Here is an 18,627-nt window from a genome sequence, read left to right as displayed (position 1 = left end):
GTCAGGCAGGGTGCAGTGGCTCATGCCTGTAATCCCAGCACTTTGGGAGGCCAAGGCAGGTGGATCACCTGAGGTCAGGAGTATGAGACCAGCCTGTCCAACATGGTGAAACACTGTCTCTACTAAAAATACAAAAAAAAAAAAAAAAAAAAAGCCAGGTGTGGTGGCGTGCACCTATAGTCCCAGCTACTCAGGAGGCTGAGACAGGAGAATTGCTTGAACCCAGGAGGTGGAGGTTGCAGTGAGCCGAGATCGCACCACTGCACTCCAGCCTGGGCAACAGAGTGAGATTCTGTCTCAAAAAAAATATATATATATAGATAGATAGATAGATAGATAGATAGATAGATAGATAGATAGATCACCTTAAATACTATAACATGACAAACGTAAACTGTGTTGTTACATGGACATTCTTATACAAAAAATCCATCTGAAAGAGTAACAAATAGGTTAAAAAGTAGAACTAAAAGTATTGATGCATGTTGAACAGTGAAACATGCATGTCTGTCAATGAACTGGGAGAGATTATGGGATGATGTAAAAACCTTTGTATTTTAAATTAAGTAGGCTGATTTTGACTGTTAAGTACCTAGTATGCATGATTTGAAGGGTAGATTGCAATCTTTCTTGCAAATGAATCCCAGTAGGTAGGTAATTCCTCATTAAATGCCACAATCTCCCCAAAAGTGTAACTGAAGCCCAGCATCCCTTCCCGGTTCACAGAGCAGGCAGTAAGTCATTCCTTATCCGCAGTTCCGAGGAGTGAATTCACTTTATTTGCTGCTGCTCAGCTTTCATTTTAACAAGGGCTGATGCAGGACAGTTCTCCAGGTGGCCTTGAACCAACCAGTCTTCCCCCTTTTCTTGCTTACGGTTTTCCAGAATAACTGTAGAATACGCTGGGACTGCGACATCCTGAGACAGGGAAGAGCCGAATGCAACAGCCCAGGTTCTGTTCCACTTCCCCTAGAAATAGGATGTTCTAGAAAACCAAACCCACATGTTCTCACTCATAAGTGGAAGTTGAACAATGAGATGCCCCAGACCCAAGAGGATAGGAATCCAGCGCTGTATCCCTGTGGTGATCGGGTCCAGGAGAGGATAAGGCACTGGAAACCGGCCCATCACACCTCTGGAGTTTCAGAAGAATTTTGGTATTTCAAATTCACCAGCCAAGAGTGAATTTTTTGTTTTGTTTTGTGTTCTGGAGCTTTTCGGGGTAGTTCAGATAGAGGCCTGCGGGACCATGAAAAAGGCCAGATACTGTAAACTACTGTTGACTCGAAAGTCATATGAATGTTTTTAGCTAGTATGTTTATTTACAAGTTCTGGAAGAATAAACAGTAAATCAGTAACAGTGATGACTTGTTAGAGGTATGGAACTAGATGAGATACAAGAGAGAAAAACTATTTCCATGTGTACCTTTTAGCACATTTTGGAGTTTGAATATGTGAATGTACTACTTATAGAAAAATAAATTAATTAGGAAATCTTACCCCAAAAGCAAACCATGGGCTCTTAAAATGTATAAAATGGGCCGGGTGTGGTAGCTCATGCCTGTAATCCCAGCACTTTTGGGAGGCCGAGATGGGCAGATCACAAGGTCAGGAGATCAAGACCATCCTGGCTAACACGGTGAAACCCCGTCTCTACTGAAAACACAAAAAATCAGCCGGGCATGGTGGCGGTTGCCTGTAGTCCCAGCTACTCAGGAGACTGAGGCAGGAGAATGGCGTGAACCCGGGAAGCGGAGCTGGTAGTGAGCCAAGATTGCACCACCGCACTCCAGCCTGGGCAACAGAGCAAGACTCCATCTAAAAAAAAAAAAAAAAAATGCATAAAACAGAGGAAAATGCATTATAATGCAGCCTCTCTTTAATAAAGATTCCATAAATAGAGACACTTGTATGTTTGGAGCCATATCCTTCTACTGTCTTAATGCTGTAGTGTGTATGTGCCTGCGTTAGTGCAGGAAAATACGCATATGCCATCTTTTCTTCTTCCAGACATGAGAACCTGAGAAGCAAGACTTAGACTATGTTGGTGCAGCCTCACTTGCCCTATTTTTATCTCCTGTGGACTGGAGAGAGCAGAGATAAGAAGCTGAGCATTCCTAAGCATGGCAGGTGCCAGAAACCTGAATACCATTCTTGCAGATGTGGCATCAGCAGATCCATGGGTCAGGTAGAAAGTGAAATGACACCCAGAAAATGGAGTCTCTGTTTTTCTCCTATAGAAATGACCCCATGAGTCTCCCTAACCCAGTTCATCTATTTAGGGAACCTAGAGAATAAAGAAGCATAGAATATGGATAACTTCAGCATATAGGTTATTCATGATATCTCTTTGGGACAGTGGCCAATGTCTTGTATGTCCTAGAGGTATACTTATGATATAATTTTAAATCAGCAATATAATGGTTTAAAGATACTATTCTTTTGGATTGAACAAAAGAACCACCACCTAACTTTATGCTTAAAAGATCTAGTTTATTTTTTTTCTACCTTTGGCAAAAGGAAAGGAATAAGCTGCTTGTTTCAGAAGAAAGTAGAAGTATATGAAATCCACATTCTGTCTTCCAGACACATGACATGGCTTAGCATGTGTGGTATTTGATGTTCAATCCATTCATCAAAGTGGAATGGCTACTGGTGCAGCTGGATGAACAGAAGTTGGGAAGAGAGCAATGCAGGTCTTGGAGTTGGAAAAATCATCTGTGTTAGTCCTTCTTCCTATCTCACTTCTTTTCTTAAGACCTGGAGAAGCAAAACATAAAGGGAGCCCAAATCCAATTCATGTGGTCTCAGTTTGACCACGTGAGCATTTGCAAGGACCCCCTTTATCTTTTAAAGAATGAATAAGGTCTCATATTTGATAGTACAACAGCATCACTATAGTCAATTCAATTGTACATTAAAAAATAACTGAGTATAATCGGGTTGTTTGTAACACAGAGGATAAATACTTGAAGTGATGGATACAACACTTACCCTCATATATTACATACTGTATGCCTGTATCAAAATATCTCATGTGCCCCATAAATATACGCACCTGCTATGTACCCACAACATTTTGAAAAATGTAAAAAATAACGAAAAATTATGACATTGGTTTGGTTGCTTTGTAATGTAGGTAGATGTTTTATATATATAGCATCTAGCAAAAGGCAGTTGGAGCAGTAAGTGAGATTATGCAAACACAGAGTTTCTACATTTTACATGAGGCAGCATGATATTAACTGTAAATGGACTGTGAGAAGCTAAGCATATATATTGAAATCCTACAGCAGCAAATGCAAACAGAAGAGAAAGGGGAATAACTTAAAAAGCAATAAATAAATAGGAATTATAAAAAGGATTATTACCATGGCTGGAGCGTCCCCTCTGCATGTTAAAGTTCCAGCCATGTTTCCTGCTGGTGCACACATCCAGACTTGCTTAGGTGTCTCTCGTCATTATTCTACGTTCCCTCTGTAGGCCGGCTGTGGAGTCAGTGGAAGAGCATTCAGCATGAGGAGAACTAGGCTCAAATACAAGATCTGCATTTTTCTAATGGAAAGCCATGGGCGGCCGGGCGCGGTGGCTCACGCCTGTAATCCCAGCACTTTGGGAGGCCTAGGTGGGTGAATCACCTGAGGTCAGGAGTTCAAGACCAGCCTGGCCAAGATGGTGAAACCCCATCTTGGCCAGGCACGGTGGCTCACACCTGTAATCCCAGCACTTTGGGAGGCCAAGGCAGGTAGATCACGAGGTCAGGAGATCGAGACCCTCCTGACTAACATGGTGAAACCCCATATATACTAAAAATACAAAAAGTTAGCCGAGCGTGGTGGCAGGCACCTGTAGTCCCAGCTCCTCGGGAGGCTGAGGCAGGAGAATGGCGTGAACCCGGGAGGCAGAGCTTGCAGTGAGCCGAGATCATGCCACTGTACTCCAGCCTGGGCGACCGAGTGAAACTCCATCTCAAAAAAAAGAAAGACATGGGCTAAGTCACTTCATCTTTTAGAGATGTGACTTCTTCATCTGGAAGGAGGGCTACTGCCATCTGTGCCACAGGACTATGTTGAAAATTAAGAGAGACAATAATATATGTAATATACTAAAGGCAGACACTCACATACATACATACATTTCATATGTAATGAAATGGCTACTGTCTCTGAATCTACATGGCACATTTTTAACTTCTTTTGTAGCAATTATCACTTTCTTCCTTGTTTCATTTTTCTAAAAGAAGTATTTGAATGCTCAGTTGATAGTGCAGGACAATACACTGTGCAATGTCCCTTGGCTGATAGAAAAGGGAGAGAGACATATAGTTTGACCTGGAGGGACATCAAGTCTTGACTATACAAGTGTCTTCCTTCCCCAACTAGAATCCTCATTCTCCATCCTGGCTCCTTTTCTTGAAGTTTGGTCATTCTGCAATGAATTCTTTGTCGAAAACTTGACTTATCAGCTCCCCTCTGATCCATGTTCTGTTAATTTTGCTCCAGAACTTTATATCTTCATTCTACTATTTAATTCAATACATCCCCAAGAGTCACAGGAACTCTAAAAACACACCCAAAATGGAAATTTTTTTTCTTAAATTGCTCTTTTGTTCACTACTGTCATTAAGGGCATCTTTTTTGCGTGTGACTCAAACTCAAAATCTTGTGGACATCTTCTTACTTATTGCTATCATAATAATTCATTCTGTGGTTTCTATTTCCACACTACATTTGCATCCAGATCATAGATGCAAAGAAGGATACCTTCTTATATAGTATCTATCCTCTTTGGTACTTATTATTTCACTATGGACAATAAACACCTAATTCCATTTGACCTTACTGAGTTTATCCATAACAGCAAAATTAATCTTGTATTCATTACGTATCTTCACTCTCTCTTCCCTAGATTGCTTTAAGAGATGTCTAATTTAATTAAACTCCTGGTCTCATCACTGTCTTCTCCTCCCTTACTGCTGTCTTATCTATTCATTCTTGATTAAAGAGAAACTCTCTTCATTGTTTCATTCAGAGCTTTTAACTATGTATCTATGCAACTGTCATAATTTTATAAACACCCCTGGACTCACCACTTAATCTGAATATTAAGACTGTAGTAATAACCTACAACTAACTATGTGATAACCCTTAGTTCTATTCCTCCATCTCCCCTCTTGAATTTTGTCTCATCTTCAATCCTGTGGTCATTCTTTCCTTTGCTTTTGTTTTTATTTTATTATTCATTAATGACTGTCTTAGTAAGATTTTAGGAGGAGTTGTATTATCTTTATATATAGTCTAGTTTAAACTATGAAGTAAGCACAAAAATATTTCCCCAGGTCAGTTTCTTTTTTTATTAGACTTTAAGTTCTGGGGCACATGTGCAGAACATGCAGGTTTGTTACATAGGTATACACATGCCATGGTAGTTTGCTGCACCCATCAACCCATCATCTACATTAGGTATCTCTCCTAATGCTATCCCTCCAATAGCCCTCCACCCCATGACAGGCCCCAGTGTGTGATGTTCCCTTCCCTGTGTCCATGGGTTCTCATGGTTCAACTCCCACTTATAAGTGAGAACATGCAGTGTTTGGTTTTGTTTTTGTGTTAGTTTGCTGAGAATAATGGTTTTCAGCTTCATCCATGTCCCTGCAAAGGAAAGGAACTCATCCTTTTTATGGCTGCATAGTATTCCATTGTGTGTATGTGCCACATTTTCTTCATCCAGTCTATCACTGATGGACATTTGAGTTGGTTCCAAGTCTTTGCTATTGTGAACAGTGCCGCAGTAAACATACGTGTGCATGTGTCTTTATAGTAGAATGATTTATAATCCTTTGGGTATATACCCAGTAATGGGATTGCTAGGTCAAATGGTATTTCTGGTTCTAGATCCTTGAGGAGTCGCCACACTGTCTTCCACAATGGTTGAACTAATTTACACTCCTACCAACAGTGTAATAGCATTCCTATTTCTACACATCCTCTCCAGCATCTGTTGTTTCCTGACTTTTTAATGATCGCCATTCTAACTGGTGTGAGATGGTATCTCATTGTGGTTTTGATTTGCATTTCTCTAATGACCAGTGATTATGAGTTTTTTTTTTTCATGTTTGTTGGCTGCATAAATATCTTCCTTTGAGAAGTGTCTGTTCATATCCTTTGCCCACTTTTTGATGGGGTTGTTTTTTTCCTGTAAATTTAAATTCTTTGTAGATTCTGGATATTAGCCCTTTGTCAGATGGATAGATTGCAAAAATTTTCTCTCATTCTGTAGGTTGCCTGTTTACTCTGATGATAGTTTCTTTTGCTGTGCAGAAGCTCTTTAATTAGATCCCACTTGTCAATTTTAGCTTTTGTTGCCATTGCTTTTGGTGTTTTAGTCATGAAGTCTTTGCCCATACCTATGTCCTGGATGGTATTGCCTAGGTTTCCTTCTAAGATTTTTATGGGTTTAGGTCTTAGGTCTTTAATCCATCTTGACTGTTTTTTGTACAAGGTGTAAGAAGGGGGTCCAGTTTCATTTTTCTGCATATGGCTAGCCAGTTTTCCCAATACCATTTATTAAATAGGGAATCTTTTCCCCATTGCTTGTTTTTGTCAGGTTCATCAAAGATCAGATGATTGTAGATATGTGGTATTATTTCTGAGGTCTCTGTTCTGTTCCATTGGGCTACGTGTCTGTTTTGGTACCAGTACCATGCTGTTTTGGTTACTGTAGCCTTGTAGTATAGTTTGAAGTCAAGTCGCATGATGCCTCCAGCTTTGTTTTTGTTTTTGTTTTGCTTAGGATTGTCTTGGCTATACGGGCACTTTTTTTGGTTCCATATGAAATTTAAAGAAGTGCTTTCTAATTCTGTGAAGAATGTCAGTAGTTTGATGGGAGTAGCATTGAACCTATAAATTACTTTGGGCAGTATGGCCATTTTAGTGTTATTTATTCTTCCTATAAATGAGAATGGATTGTTTTTCCATTTTTTGTGTCATCTTAGTTGCTTGAACAGTGGTTTTTAGTTTCCCTTGAAGAGGTCCTTCACATCCCTTGTAAGCTGTATTCCTAGGTATTTTATTCTCTTTGTAGCAATTGTGAATGGGAATTCATTCATGATTTCGCTCTTGGCTTGTCTATTGTTGGTGTTTAGGAATGCCTGTGATTTTTTCCACACTGATTTTGTATCCTGAGATTTTGCTGAAGCTGCTTATCAGCTTAAGGAGTTTTTGGGCTGAGACTATGGGGTTTTCTAAATATAGAATCATGTCATCTGCAAACAGATTATCTTCCTATTTGAATACCCCTTATTTCTTTCTCTTGCCTGATTGTCCTGGCCAGAACTTCCAATACTGTGTTGAATAGGAGTGGTGAGAGAGGGCATCCTTGTCTTGTGCCAGTTTTCAAAGGGATTGCTTCCAGCTTTTGCCCATTCAGTATGATGTTGGCTATGGGTTTGTCATAGATGGCTCTTATTATTTTGAGATAATATCTAGTTTATTGGGAGTTTTTAACATGATGGGATGTTGAATTTTATTGAAGCCCTTTTCTGCATCTATTAAAATAAGCATGCGGTTTTTGTCATTGGTTCTGTTTATCTGATGGATTACATTTATTGAACTAGCTTTGCATCCCAGGGATGAAGCTGACTTGATTGTGGTGGATAAGCTTTTTGATGTGCTGCTGGATTCAGTTTGCCAGTATTTTATTGAGGATTTTTGAATCATTGCTCATCAGGGATGCTGGTCTGAAGTTTTCTTTTTTTGTTGTGTCTCTGCCAGGTTTTGGTATCAGGATGATGCTGGCCTCATAAAATGAGTTAGGGAGGAGTCCCTCCTTTTCAATTGTTTGGAATAGTTTCAGAAGGAATGGTAGCAGCTCCTCTTTGTTCCTCTGGTAGAATTCGGCTGTGAATCTATCTGGTCCTGGGCAGTTTTGGGTTGGTAGGCTATTCATTACTGCCTCAATTTTGGTAGTTATTATTGGTCTCTTCAGGGATTCTACCTCTTCCTGGTTTAGTCTTGGGAGAGTGCATGCGTTCATGAATTTATCCATTTCTTCTAGATTTTCTAGTTTATTTGTGTAGAGGTGTTTATAGCATTCTGTGTAGTTTGTATTTCTGGGGGGGGTCAGTGGTGATACCCCTTATATCATTTTTTTATTTTGTCTATTTGATTCTTCTCTAGTCTAGCTAGTGGTCTATCTATTTTGTTAACTTAAAAAAAAAAGCTCCTGGATTCATTGATTTTTTTGAAGGGTTTTTTATGTTCTCTTCCTCCTTCAGTTCCACTCTGATCTTAAAGTTATTTCTTGTCTTCTGCTAGCTTTTGGATTTGTTTGCTCTTGCTTCTCTAATTCTTTTAAGTGTGATGTTAGAGTGTTGATCTGAGATCTTTCCAGCCTTCTAATGTGGGCATTTAATGCTATAAATTTCCCTTTTAACACTGTTTTAGCTGTGTCCCAGCGATTCTGATACATTGTTTGTTTTCATTGGTTTCAGGTAACTTCTTAATTTCAGCGTTAGTTTTGTTATTTACCCAGGGGTCATTCAGGAGCAGGTTGTTCAATTTCTATGTAGTTGTGTGGTTTGGAGTGAGTTTCTTCATCTTCTATTCTAATTTGATTGCACTGTGGTCTGACAGACTGTTATGATTTCATTTATTTTGCATTTGCTGAGGAGTGTTTTACTTCCAATTATGTGGTCGATTTTAGAATAAGTGCCCTGTGGCACTGAGAAGAAAATATATTCTGTGGATTTGGGGTGGAGAGTTCTATAGATGTCTTTTTGGTCCACTTGATCCAGGACTGAGTTCAAGTTCTGAATATCCTTGTTAATTTTCTGTCTTGTTTAGCTAATATTGACAGCGGGGTGTTAGACTCCCACACAATAATAGTGGGAGACTTCGAATGCCTTTGTAGGTCTCTAAGAACCTGTTTTATGAATCTCAGTGCTCCTGTATTGGGTGCATATATATTTAGGATCATTAGCTCTTCTTGTTGCATTCATCTCTTTACAATTATGTAATACCCTTCTTTGTCTTTTTTGATGTTTGTTGGTTTAAAGTCCGTTTTGTCAGAGACTAGGATTGCAACCCCTGCTATTTTTGCTTTCCATTTGCTTGGTAAATTTTCCTCTATCCCTTTTTTTTTTGAGCTTGTATGTGTCTTTGCACGTTAGATGGGTCTCCTGAATACAGCACACCAATGGGTTTTGACTCTATGTAATTTGCCACTCTGTGTCTTTTAGCTCATTTACATTTAAAGTTAATATTGTTATGTATGAATGTGATCCTGTGATGATGCTAGCTGGTTATTTTGCACACTGGTTGAGGCAGTTTCTTCATAGTGTCATTGGTCTTTATATTTTGGTGTGTTTTTTGCAGTGGCTGGTGCAGGTTTTTCCTTTCCATATTTAGTGCTTCCTTCAGGAGCTCTTGTAAGGCAGGCCTGGTAGTGACAAAATCTCTCAGCATTTGCTTATCTGTAAAAGATTTTATTTCTCCTTTGCTTATGAAGCTTAGTTTGGCTGAATATGAAATTCTGGGTTTTTTTCTTTAAGAATGTTGAATTGACCCCCACTCTCTTCTGGCTTGTAGGTGACCTGACTTTTCTCTCTAGCTGCCATTAACATTTTTTCCCTCATTTTGACCTTGGAGAATCTGATGATAATGTGTCCTGGGGTTAATCTTCTCGTGAAGTATCCTATGATATTCTCCGTATTTCCTGAATTTGAATGTTGGCCTGTCCTGCTAGCTTGGGGAAGTTCTCCTGGATAATACCCTGAAGTGTGTTTTCCAACTTGTTTCCATACTCCCCATCTCTTTCAGATACTTGTTTCAATCATAGGTTCAATCTTTTTACATAGTCCCACATTTCTTGGAGGTTTTGTTTGTTCCTTTTCATTCTTTTTCCTCCAATCTTGTCTGCCTGTCTTATTTCAGGATAGTCTTCAAGCCCAAATTCTTTTCTCTGCTTGGTCTGTTTGGTTATTGGTACTTGTGGTTGCACTGTGAAGTTCTCATGTTGTTGATACTGTGGTTGCGTTGTGAAGTTCCCATGTTGTGTTTTTTAGCTCCATCAGGTCTCAGTGATGTTCCTCTCTAAACTGGTTTTTCTGGTTAACAGTTGCTGTGGTGTTTTATCATGGTTCTTAGCTTCTTTGCATTGGGTTAGAACATGCTTCTTTAGCTTAGTGAAGTTCATTATTACCCACCTTCTGAAGCTTACTTCTGTCAATTCATCCATCTCAGCTTTCACCCAGTTCTGTGCCCTTGCTGGAGAGGTGTCATGATCAAAAAGAGGCACTCTGGCTTTCTTGAGTTTTCAGTATTTTTTCATTGATTATTTCTCATCTCCATGAGTTTATCTAGCTTCGATCTTTGAGGTTGTTGACCTTTGGATGGGGTTTTTGTGGGGACTTTTTTGTTGTGGTTTTTGCTTTCCGGTTGTTGTAATAGTCAAGCCCCTCTTTCACAGCACTGTTGCCGTTTGCTGTGGTTCACTTCAGATCCTGTTTCCTGGGTCCCTCCTACACCTGGAGGTGTTACCAGAGGAAGCTGCAGAACAGCAAAAATGGCTTCCTGCTCCTTCCTCTGGGATCTCTGTCCCAGAGGGGCACCGACCTGATGCCAGCGGGAATGCTATAATATAAGGTGTCTAGCGACCTCTGTTAAGGGTTTTCACCCAGTCACAAGGCACTTGATCTGGGACCTGCTTAACAAAGCACTCAGGCAGCCCCTTGGCTGAGGGGGTATGCTGCATTTGCTGGAACCCACTCATCTGGACTGCCCAGATTCCTCAGAGCCAGCAGGGGGAAAGACGAAGTCTGCTGATCCGCAGAGACCATGGGCTCAGTTCCAGGGAGATCAGTTTTGTCCCTAAACCCTTGTCTGGAGTTGGTGAAATTCCTGCAGGGAGCCAAGCCACGAGGAGGAATGGGTCAGGGTCCAGCCTAAAGAGGCAGTCTGGCCATGATCCGCCACAGCCGCTGTGCTGTGCTGTAGGAAATTCATCCTGGATCCAAACTGTCCAGTTTCCCCGGTACTGGCAAGGGAAAAACGGCCGACTGGAGCCGCAGTGATGGCTGTCACCCCTCCCCTGGGAGCTCAGCCTTGTTTCTGTTTTTTGTGGTTTTTGTGTGTGTGGGTTTTTTTTTTTTTTTTTGAGACAGAGTCTTGTGGTGTCGCCCAGCCTGGAGTGCAGTGGCATGATCTTGGTGCACTGCAACCTCCACCTGGCTGATTCAGATGACTCTCCTGCCTCAGCCTCCTGAGTAGCTGGGATTACAGGCACCCACCATCATGCCTGGCTTTTTGTGTGTGTGTGTGTATTTTAGTAGAGACGGGGTTTCACCGTGTTGGCCAGGCTGGTCTTGAACTCCTGACCTCAGGTGATCCGCCCACCTCGGCCTCCCAAAGTGCTGGGATTACAGGCCTGAGCCACCGCGCCCCGGAGGGAGCTCAGTCTTCTTAGGCAGCCACCAGCTGCCGTGATGACGGCAGCCCCTCCTCCCCACGAAACTCCATAGTCTTAGGCAATCTGCAGCTAAGTGGCCGTTGAGAGTCTGCACAGCTCTGTGCTTGGACTCCCAAAGGGAATCTCCTGATCTGTGGGTTGCACGGATCCGGGGAAAAAGTGTGGTTACCCGGGCAGGGTAGCCCACCTCCCTTGGCTGGGGGTGAGAGCTCCTCTTGCCCTGTGTGGCTTCCAGGTGGGCATCATCGCACCACCCTGCTTTTCCTCACACTCGGTGGGTTATGCCAACTGCCTAGTCAGTCCCAGTGAGAGAACCTGGATACCTCAGTTGCCATTTTCGTTCTTCTAAGTAGGAGCCTCTGACTGCAGCTGTTTCTAGTCAGCCATTGTGGCCCCTCCCCTCTGTATTTTCTTATACATTTGAGAATAATCTTGTTTATATCTTAAAAAATCCTGCTGGAATTTTGATAGGAATTTAATTAAACCTAAATCTCAATTTGAGGAGAATTGTGCAACTTGACTAGGTTAAATTTCACAATTCATGAACATATTCTGTCTCTCCATTTATCTAGGTCTTCTTGATTTCTTTCAGCAGTGTTTTGTAGTTTTCAACATAAAAATCCTGTACATGTCAAAAATTAGCTGGGCATGGTGGTGCGCACCTGTAGTCCCAGCTACTTGGGAGACTGAGGCAGGAGAATGGCGTGAACCCCGGGGGCAGAGGTTGCTGTGAGCCGAGATCCCGCCATTGCACTTCAGCCTGGGGAACAGAGCGACACTCAAAAAAAAAAAAAAAAAGTCATGTACATGTGTTTTTAAGATTTTTGTTTTAATATTTACATCTGTTTTATTTTCCTGAGTGATTGTAAATGCTTTTGTATTTTTAAGTTTGGTGTCTGCATGCTTATCGCTACTGTATAGATATATAGCTGATTTTTGTATGTTTGTCATGCATTTTGTAACCTTTCTGAACTCACATAAGCATTTTTTACATTTTGTTTTTGTTTTTAGATTTTTAAAGACATTTCTTGAAATTTTCTATGTCCTCTGAATCATGTCATCTGAAAATGGTGACAATTTCATTTATTTCTGCATGTATGCCTTTTATTTCCTTATCTTATTGCACTGGACATAACTTCCAGTTTTTTATTGAATAAGAGTAATGACAGTGAACATTCTTGATTGGTCCCCAATTTTCATGTGTAAAAATTTAGTCTTTCCTCATAACCTACAGCATAATGTTAGTCATAGGTTTTTTGTAGATGCTTTTTATCAAGTTGAGGAAATTCCTCTTCATTGCTCTCCTTCTGAGTTTTTATTTTAAAAAATTTATGAAAAGGGTGTTAAATGTTGTCAAATCCATTTACTGTATCAATTAGTAGGATCATGTAATTCTTCTTTAGGCTGTTAGTATGCTGGATTGGATTGACTGACTTTCAACTATTGAACCAACCATGCATACCTGGCATAAACCCTATTTGATCATAGTATATAATTTCTTTTATATATTGCTGAATTTGGTATTATGAATTTTTGCATTTTTATTCATAAGGATATTGGTCTGTAGTTCTCTGTGTCTGCACTCTTCGTCTGGCTTTGGCATCAGGGTAATCTCTTCTCTCTTCTGTTTTTGGGAGAGATTATGTAGAATTTGTGTTAATTCTTCTTTTTGATAGAGTTTTCCAGTGAAACCATCTGGACCTATATATTTCTTTTGAGGTGTTATGAAATTATTATTTCAATTACCTTAATAGCTGTAAGTCTACTCAAATGATCTATTTCACATTGGATGAGTTGTGGTAGTTTGTATTTTTTGAGGAATTCGTTCACTTTATCTTCATTGTCAAAATTGTGTGTGTAGAATTCCTAACAGTATCCTCCTATCTCTTGTATGTCTGCAGGGTCTGTAGTGATATACCTTATTTCAGTTCTTATATTGTCTTCTCTGTGTTTTCTTTGTCAATCTTGCTAGAGATTTGTTATTCATCTTTACAAAGAACCGGGTCTTCACTTCATTGATGTTTCTGTTTTTCATGTTCAATTTCATTGATTTTTGATCCTGTCATCATTATTACTTCCTTCTGTTTGCTTTGAATTTATTTTGGTCTTTTCTAGGCTTCTTAAATGGGAACTTAGATTCTTGATTTGAGGCTTTCCTCTTTTTTTTTTTTTTTTTTTTTTTGAGACGGAGTCTCGCTCTGTCACCCAGGCTGGAATGCAGTGGCCGGATCTCAGCTCACTGCAAGCTCCGCCTCCCGGGTTCACACCATTCTCCTGCCTCAGCCTCCCGAGTAGCTGGGACTACAGGTGCCCGCCACCTCGCCCGGCTAGTTTTTTTTTTTTTGTATTTTTTAGTAGAGACGGGGTTTCACCATGTTAGCCAGGATGGTCTCGATCTTCTGACCTTGTGATCCGCCCGTCTCGGCCTCCCAAAGTGCTGGGATTACAGGCTTGAGCCACCGCGCCCAGCCTGAGACTTTCCTCTTTTCTAATGTATGTATTCAGTGTTATATATTTTCTTCTTACCACTGTTCTAGCTTTGTTCCACAAATTCTGATATGTTATATTTTCATTTTAATTCAGCTCAATTGTTTTTTAAAATTATACTTGCAACTTCCCTGTGGATTATTGATAAATGTGTTGTTTAGTTTTTGAGTGTCTGGAGATTTTCTTCATCTTTGTTATTGACTTTTAGGCTGATTGCATTGTGGTCAGAGAACACACTCCGTATGATTTCAATTATTCTAAATTTGTTGGAGTATATGATCATCGTGGTATATATTCAGGGGGCCCTTGAAAATAATGTTCTGCTGTTATTGAAGGGGGTGGTCTATAAATGTCAAATAGATACTGTTGGTTACTGCTGTTGTAGAGTTATCCCATATCCTTACTGATCTTCTGTCTAGGTATTCTATCATAGTTGAGAGAGGGGTTTTGAAGTCTTCAACTATAATTGTGAACATTCGTCTATGTCTCCTTCAGTTTTCAGTTTTTTTCTCACATATTTTGCATTTCAACTGTATGATGAATACATTTTCAGGATTGCTATGTCTTCTTGGTGGATTGAATCCTTTATTATAATATCCCTCTCTGTCACTGGTGATTTTCTTTACTCTGAAATCCACTTATGTGATATATATATATATATAGCCACATCTCTTTCTTTTCATTAATGTTTATATTTCTTTCTCCATTCTTTTCCTTTCAACCTAAGCTGTAATATTTGAGGTGAGCTTCTTGTGGACAACATAGAGTTGGGTAATGTTTATTTTGAATCCACTCCAACTTCTGTCTTTTAATTGGTGCATTTAGATCATTTACATGTAATATAATTAATGATATGTTCATATTTAAATTTGCCATTTTATTTTTTGTTTCTATTTGTTTTCTTTTTCCTGCCTTCTTGTGAGTTGCTTTAACATTTGATTTATCTATTGTGTTTTTGAGTATATCCCTTTGTATAGTTTTTTAGTGGCTGCTGTAGGTATTATATTAAACATACATACATAATTTATCACATTTTACTGTTTTCATCATTTTACCAGTTCAAGTGAAGTGTTGGAAGCCTTGCCTCTCTTTAGTTAATCCACTAAAATAAAACCAACTGCCCCTGACCATTTCATGCTCTTCATGTAGCAGACCAACAGAAAAAGATGAGTCATTTTTTTAACTGAGATAATTGATGTTGATTACCATGAAGATTTATGCCTTATGCCATGAACTTTCATATTAATTCCATAAATGGTAATAAATGCTAATAAGCATTTTAGTCATAACACACACAAAAAAAATCAGAATAACTAAAACCTCTAATAGTTGAAGGTCTAATTCATTCTACCAGGCATCAACATAGACCTGCCAAAGCGATAGCGTAGATGAGGGAAATCTAAAATAGGTAGTAGAGAGTCAAGCTAATTATCTGCAATTACAGCTTTGGGACAACCAACAGTAGTATGGACTGTATCTTGTTTTGATTTACACTTTTATGAAATCTTTCTATCTCCTAACTGGCCACCAACTTAAAGGGAATTCTGAGTTACGGGGCATATACCCACGCTGTCTGAGAAGGAATGAGGCTGAATTCATGTTAACAACAACACATAGAGGCTCCAAATCATAGGATGAGAGCTGTATACAATAGGGAACTGCAAATGGATCTGAATAGCACAGGCATGGATTGCATTGAACACGAATCTCATGTACCTCCTCAGTTTCTCTCGACAGTCTCCTTTCTGAAGGCATCCTCTGCCTCCTGGAACAAGTCACTACCACTGTGACAGCCTTACCCCTCTTGTGGGAGATGGGGTGTGCTACTCAGCACAAGGAAGCAAAAATATGTGTGGTCCACCACTCTCTGTCAAATTCCTCAAGATGGCTGGCATCCCAGTTTTTGACCCAGACCTGCATGGGCTATAGGCAGATACACACACACAACACTCACAGTCAGCCACGACTTAAGCAGATAAGGAAGAAAGCTAGAAATAACTACACATGGCTGGGCACGGTGGCTCATGCCTGTAATCCCAGCACTTTGGGAGGTCGAGGTGGGTGGATCACCGCAGCTCAGGAGTTCAAGACCAGCCTGGCCAACATGGTAAAACCCTGTCTCTACGAAAAATATAAAAAATAGCCAGGTGTGGTGGCAGGCACCTATAATCTCAGCTACTTGGGAGGCTGAGGCAGGAGAATTGCTTGAACCTGAAAGGCAGAGGTTGCAGTGAGCTGAGATCATGCCATTACACTCCAGCCCAAAAAAAAAAGATAAATAATAACTACACACTAGTTACCATAATATATAACTTACATTTATTTATTATATCATCTCATTTGATTTATTGATATTTATGATAATATTTATTGTGATAATTATTTATCACAATATTGTGATATTGATATTGATTTATCACAAATTTATTGTGATAAATATTATGATATTTATTGATAATGATAAATATCATTGAGATGATATTTATATCTCAAAAAGATTTACAAATTGTTTGTAAATCTTTTTACTAAGAGAACATAGATCACTCCTATATCGTTGACAGCTTTGTTTTAATAGCTGCAAATATTTTTGATTCATAACCTTGAGACAATAAGTATTTGTATAATTTCCTATTTTTGTAGGAAAACATACACTTGTTCACTTAAATTTGTAAAGTCTTTGCTATCTGATTGACTTTATTGCTAAATATTGTTATTAGCCCACTTTCCATGACCTCATTAAGTTTTAATAAATTAGCATATAAAAGGCTACACAGGGTTTTAGAATTAAAAGCATTGCAAAAGTCATGCCTCCTTGTGAAAAATTATTAATAAGTTAAATGAGCAAATAAGGAGCTCTTAACAGATTAAGCACAAAACAAAACATTGATTTCCCTTTATAACACCAAACTTGCAGTGGGCACTGGGGGAGGGGAGTGCTGATAAGGGATATGTGGGATTCAGAAATGAGACACTTTGAGGTAGAAATTTCTGTCAAGCCCTTCACTGGAGGGGAAGGAGAACACCTTCAGTTTCTCAGCAGAAGTCACTGGCCCTGTGAGAAGGAGACTCTGCCCTTGAGAAGTCTAACCACTGCAGCCTTCATGTCCTTGTTCCGCAGGCTATAAATAAAGGGGTTCAGCAGGGGAGTCACCACGGTGTACATGACAGCAGCCGCTGTATCCTCCTCTACTGAGTTGGAGGAAGAGGATGAGGGGCACAGATACGCCCTGATCACCGTCCCGAAGAACAGAGCCACAACAACAAGGTGAGAGCCGCAGGTAGAGAAGGCCTTGCGCCTTCCCTGGGCAGAGGGGGCCCTGAGGATGGCTGAAACAATGCGGATATAAGAGACCAGGATGAGCATAAAAGGGATTAAAATGACTGTTCCCCCTAGGAAGAGGAGCACAAGCTCATTGACCTGGGTGTCAGAGCAAGACACCTTCATCAGCGGTCCCAAATCACAGAAGAAGTCAGGAATGATCTTAGAGCAGAAGGAAAGCCGGGATATGAGGAAGGTGTGAGTCATGGCGACAAGACTCGTGAGGGTCCAGCAGGCGGTCACCAGGACGGCACAGCGGTGGAGGCTCATGATCATCATATAGTGGAGTGGGTGGCAAATGGCCACATAGCGGTCATAGGCCATGACAGCCAGGAGAAAGATGTCCATGTCCCCAAAAGTCAAGAAGAAGTAGAGCTGTGCCAAGCACCCTGCATAGGAAATGGACCTGCTCTGGGTCTGGATGTTCACCAGGGCCTTGGGCACGGTGGTGGAGGTGAAAAAGATGTCTATACATGACAAGCTGGCAAGGAAGAAGTACATGGGGGTGTGGAGGTGTGTGTCGGTGCCAATGGCCAGGACAATGAGTAGGTTCCCAGCCACAGTGACCACGTACATCCACAGAAACAACAGGAAGAGGATGTGCTGCTGCTGTGCCTGGTCTGAGAGTCCCCAGAGGAGGAACTCAAAGGTACTGGTCTGATTCCCTCCTTCCAGGAGCTCAGAAGTCAAAGAAAAAACACCTTGAGTGAGCCCCATTACAGTTCTGTAAAAATGTTTTACTTTAGATTGGTGAGCATGCTATTTTCTGAGCTTTAAGGAAGAAGAAAGAAAGACAGTGTACTTTTATTGACCATCTACTATGTGCACTGCAAATTTTTATTGAAATACACTATGCTGGAAAGTGTGGGAGATACAATGTGAGGTAATTAAAATCCATTTCTCATTTGTTTTTATATACTCTTTTTCATCCCAAATTTCTTTAGCTGTACTCTCAGAGGAGTTAATATCTATAAAATGAATGAATGAAAGCATCTTAATTACTGACTCTGGACCTGCCACAGTGCTAGGTAAGTAAGACAGTGGTAACCCTTAACCTCAGGGAATTTTCGATCTAATGGGCTAGACATAACTGCCTCTATTAAAATCTTACATGAGTTGGATTCAGAGTTCTCAGCCATTCACCTGCTTTCAAACCAGTCTCAGACCCCAAGACTGCACCTGTTCTGATTCGTCAAGCCCAAAACTCAATATTCATATTATCTGTTTTTCTGGAAACCAATTCAACAATCAACTATTTAGTAAAGACCCGTGATGTACAGATTACTTTTTCAGGTGTCAGTGAAACTCCAAAGAAAAAAATCATAGTCTCCAGAATCTCAAACAGAACAGGATAT

General features: G+C 40.2%; 1 protein-coding gene across 1 annotated transcript; it reads right to left on the bottom strand.

Annotated features, from left to right (window-relative positions):
• Positions 1–16,996: 16,996 nt before the first annotated feature.
• On the bottom strand, positions 16,997–17,989 carry LOC111521298 (olfactory receptor 1P1). Its single transcript, XM_023184600.1, has one exon. It carries the CDS (start codon positions 17,987–17,989, stop codon positions 16,997–16,999), a length of 993 nt encoding a protein of 330 aa, XP_023040368.1.
• Between the last annotated feature and the right edge of the window lie 638 nt (positions 17,990–18,627).

The sequence above is a fragment of the Piliocolobus tephrosceles genome, chromosome 16 (assembly GCF_002776525.5).
Source record: "Piliocolobus tephrosceles isolate RC106 chromosome 16, ASM277652v3, whole genome shotgun sequence".
Classification (NCBI taxonomy): Eukaryota; Metazoa; Chordata; class Mammalia; order Primates; family Cercopithecidae; genus Piliocolobus; species Piliocolobus tephrosceles.
The sequence above is the reverse complement of the archived record's forward strand: the minus strand, read 5'-3'. Positions and strand labels throughout refer to the sequence as shown.

Coding starts and splice junctions, on each gene's coding strand:
- LOC111521298 (XM_023184600.1), bottom strand. CDS start 17,989: ATGGGGCTCACTCAAGGTGTTTTTTCTTTGACTTCTGAGCTCCTGGAA.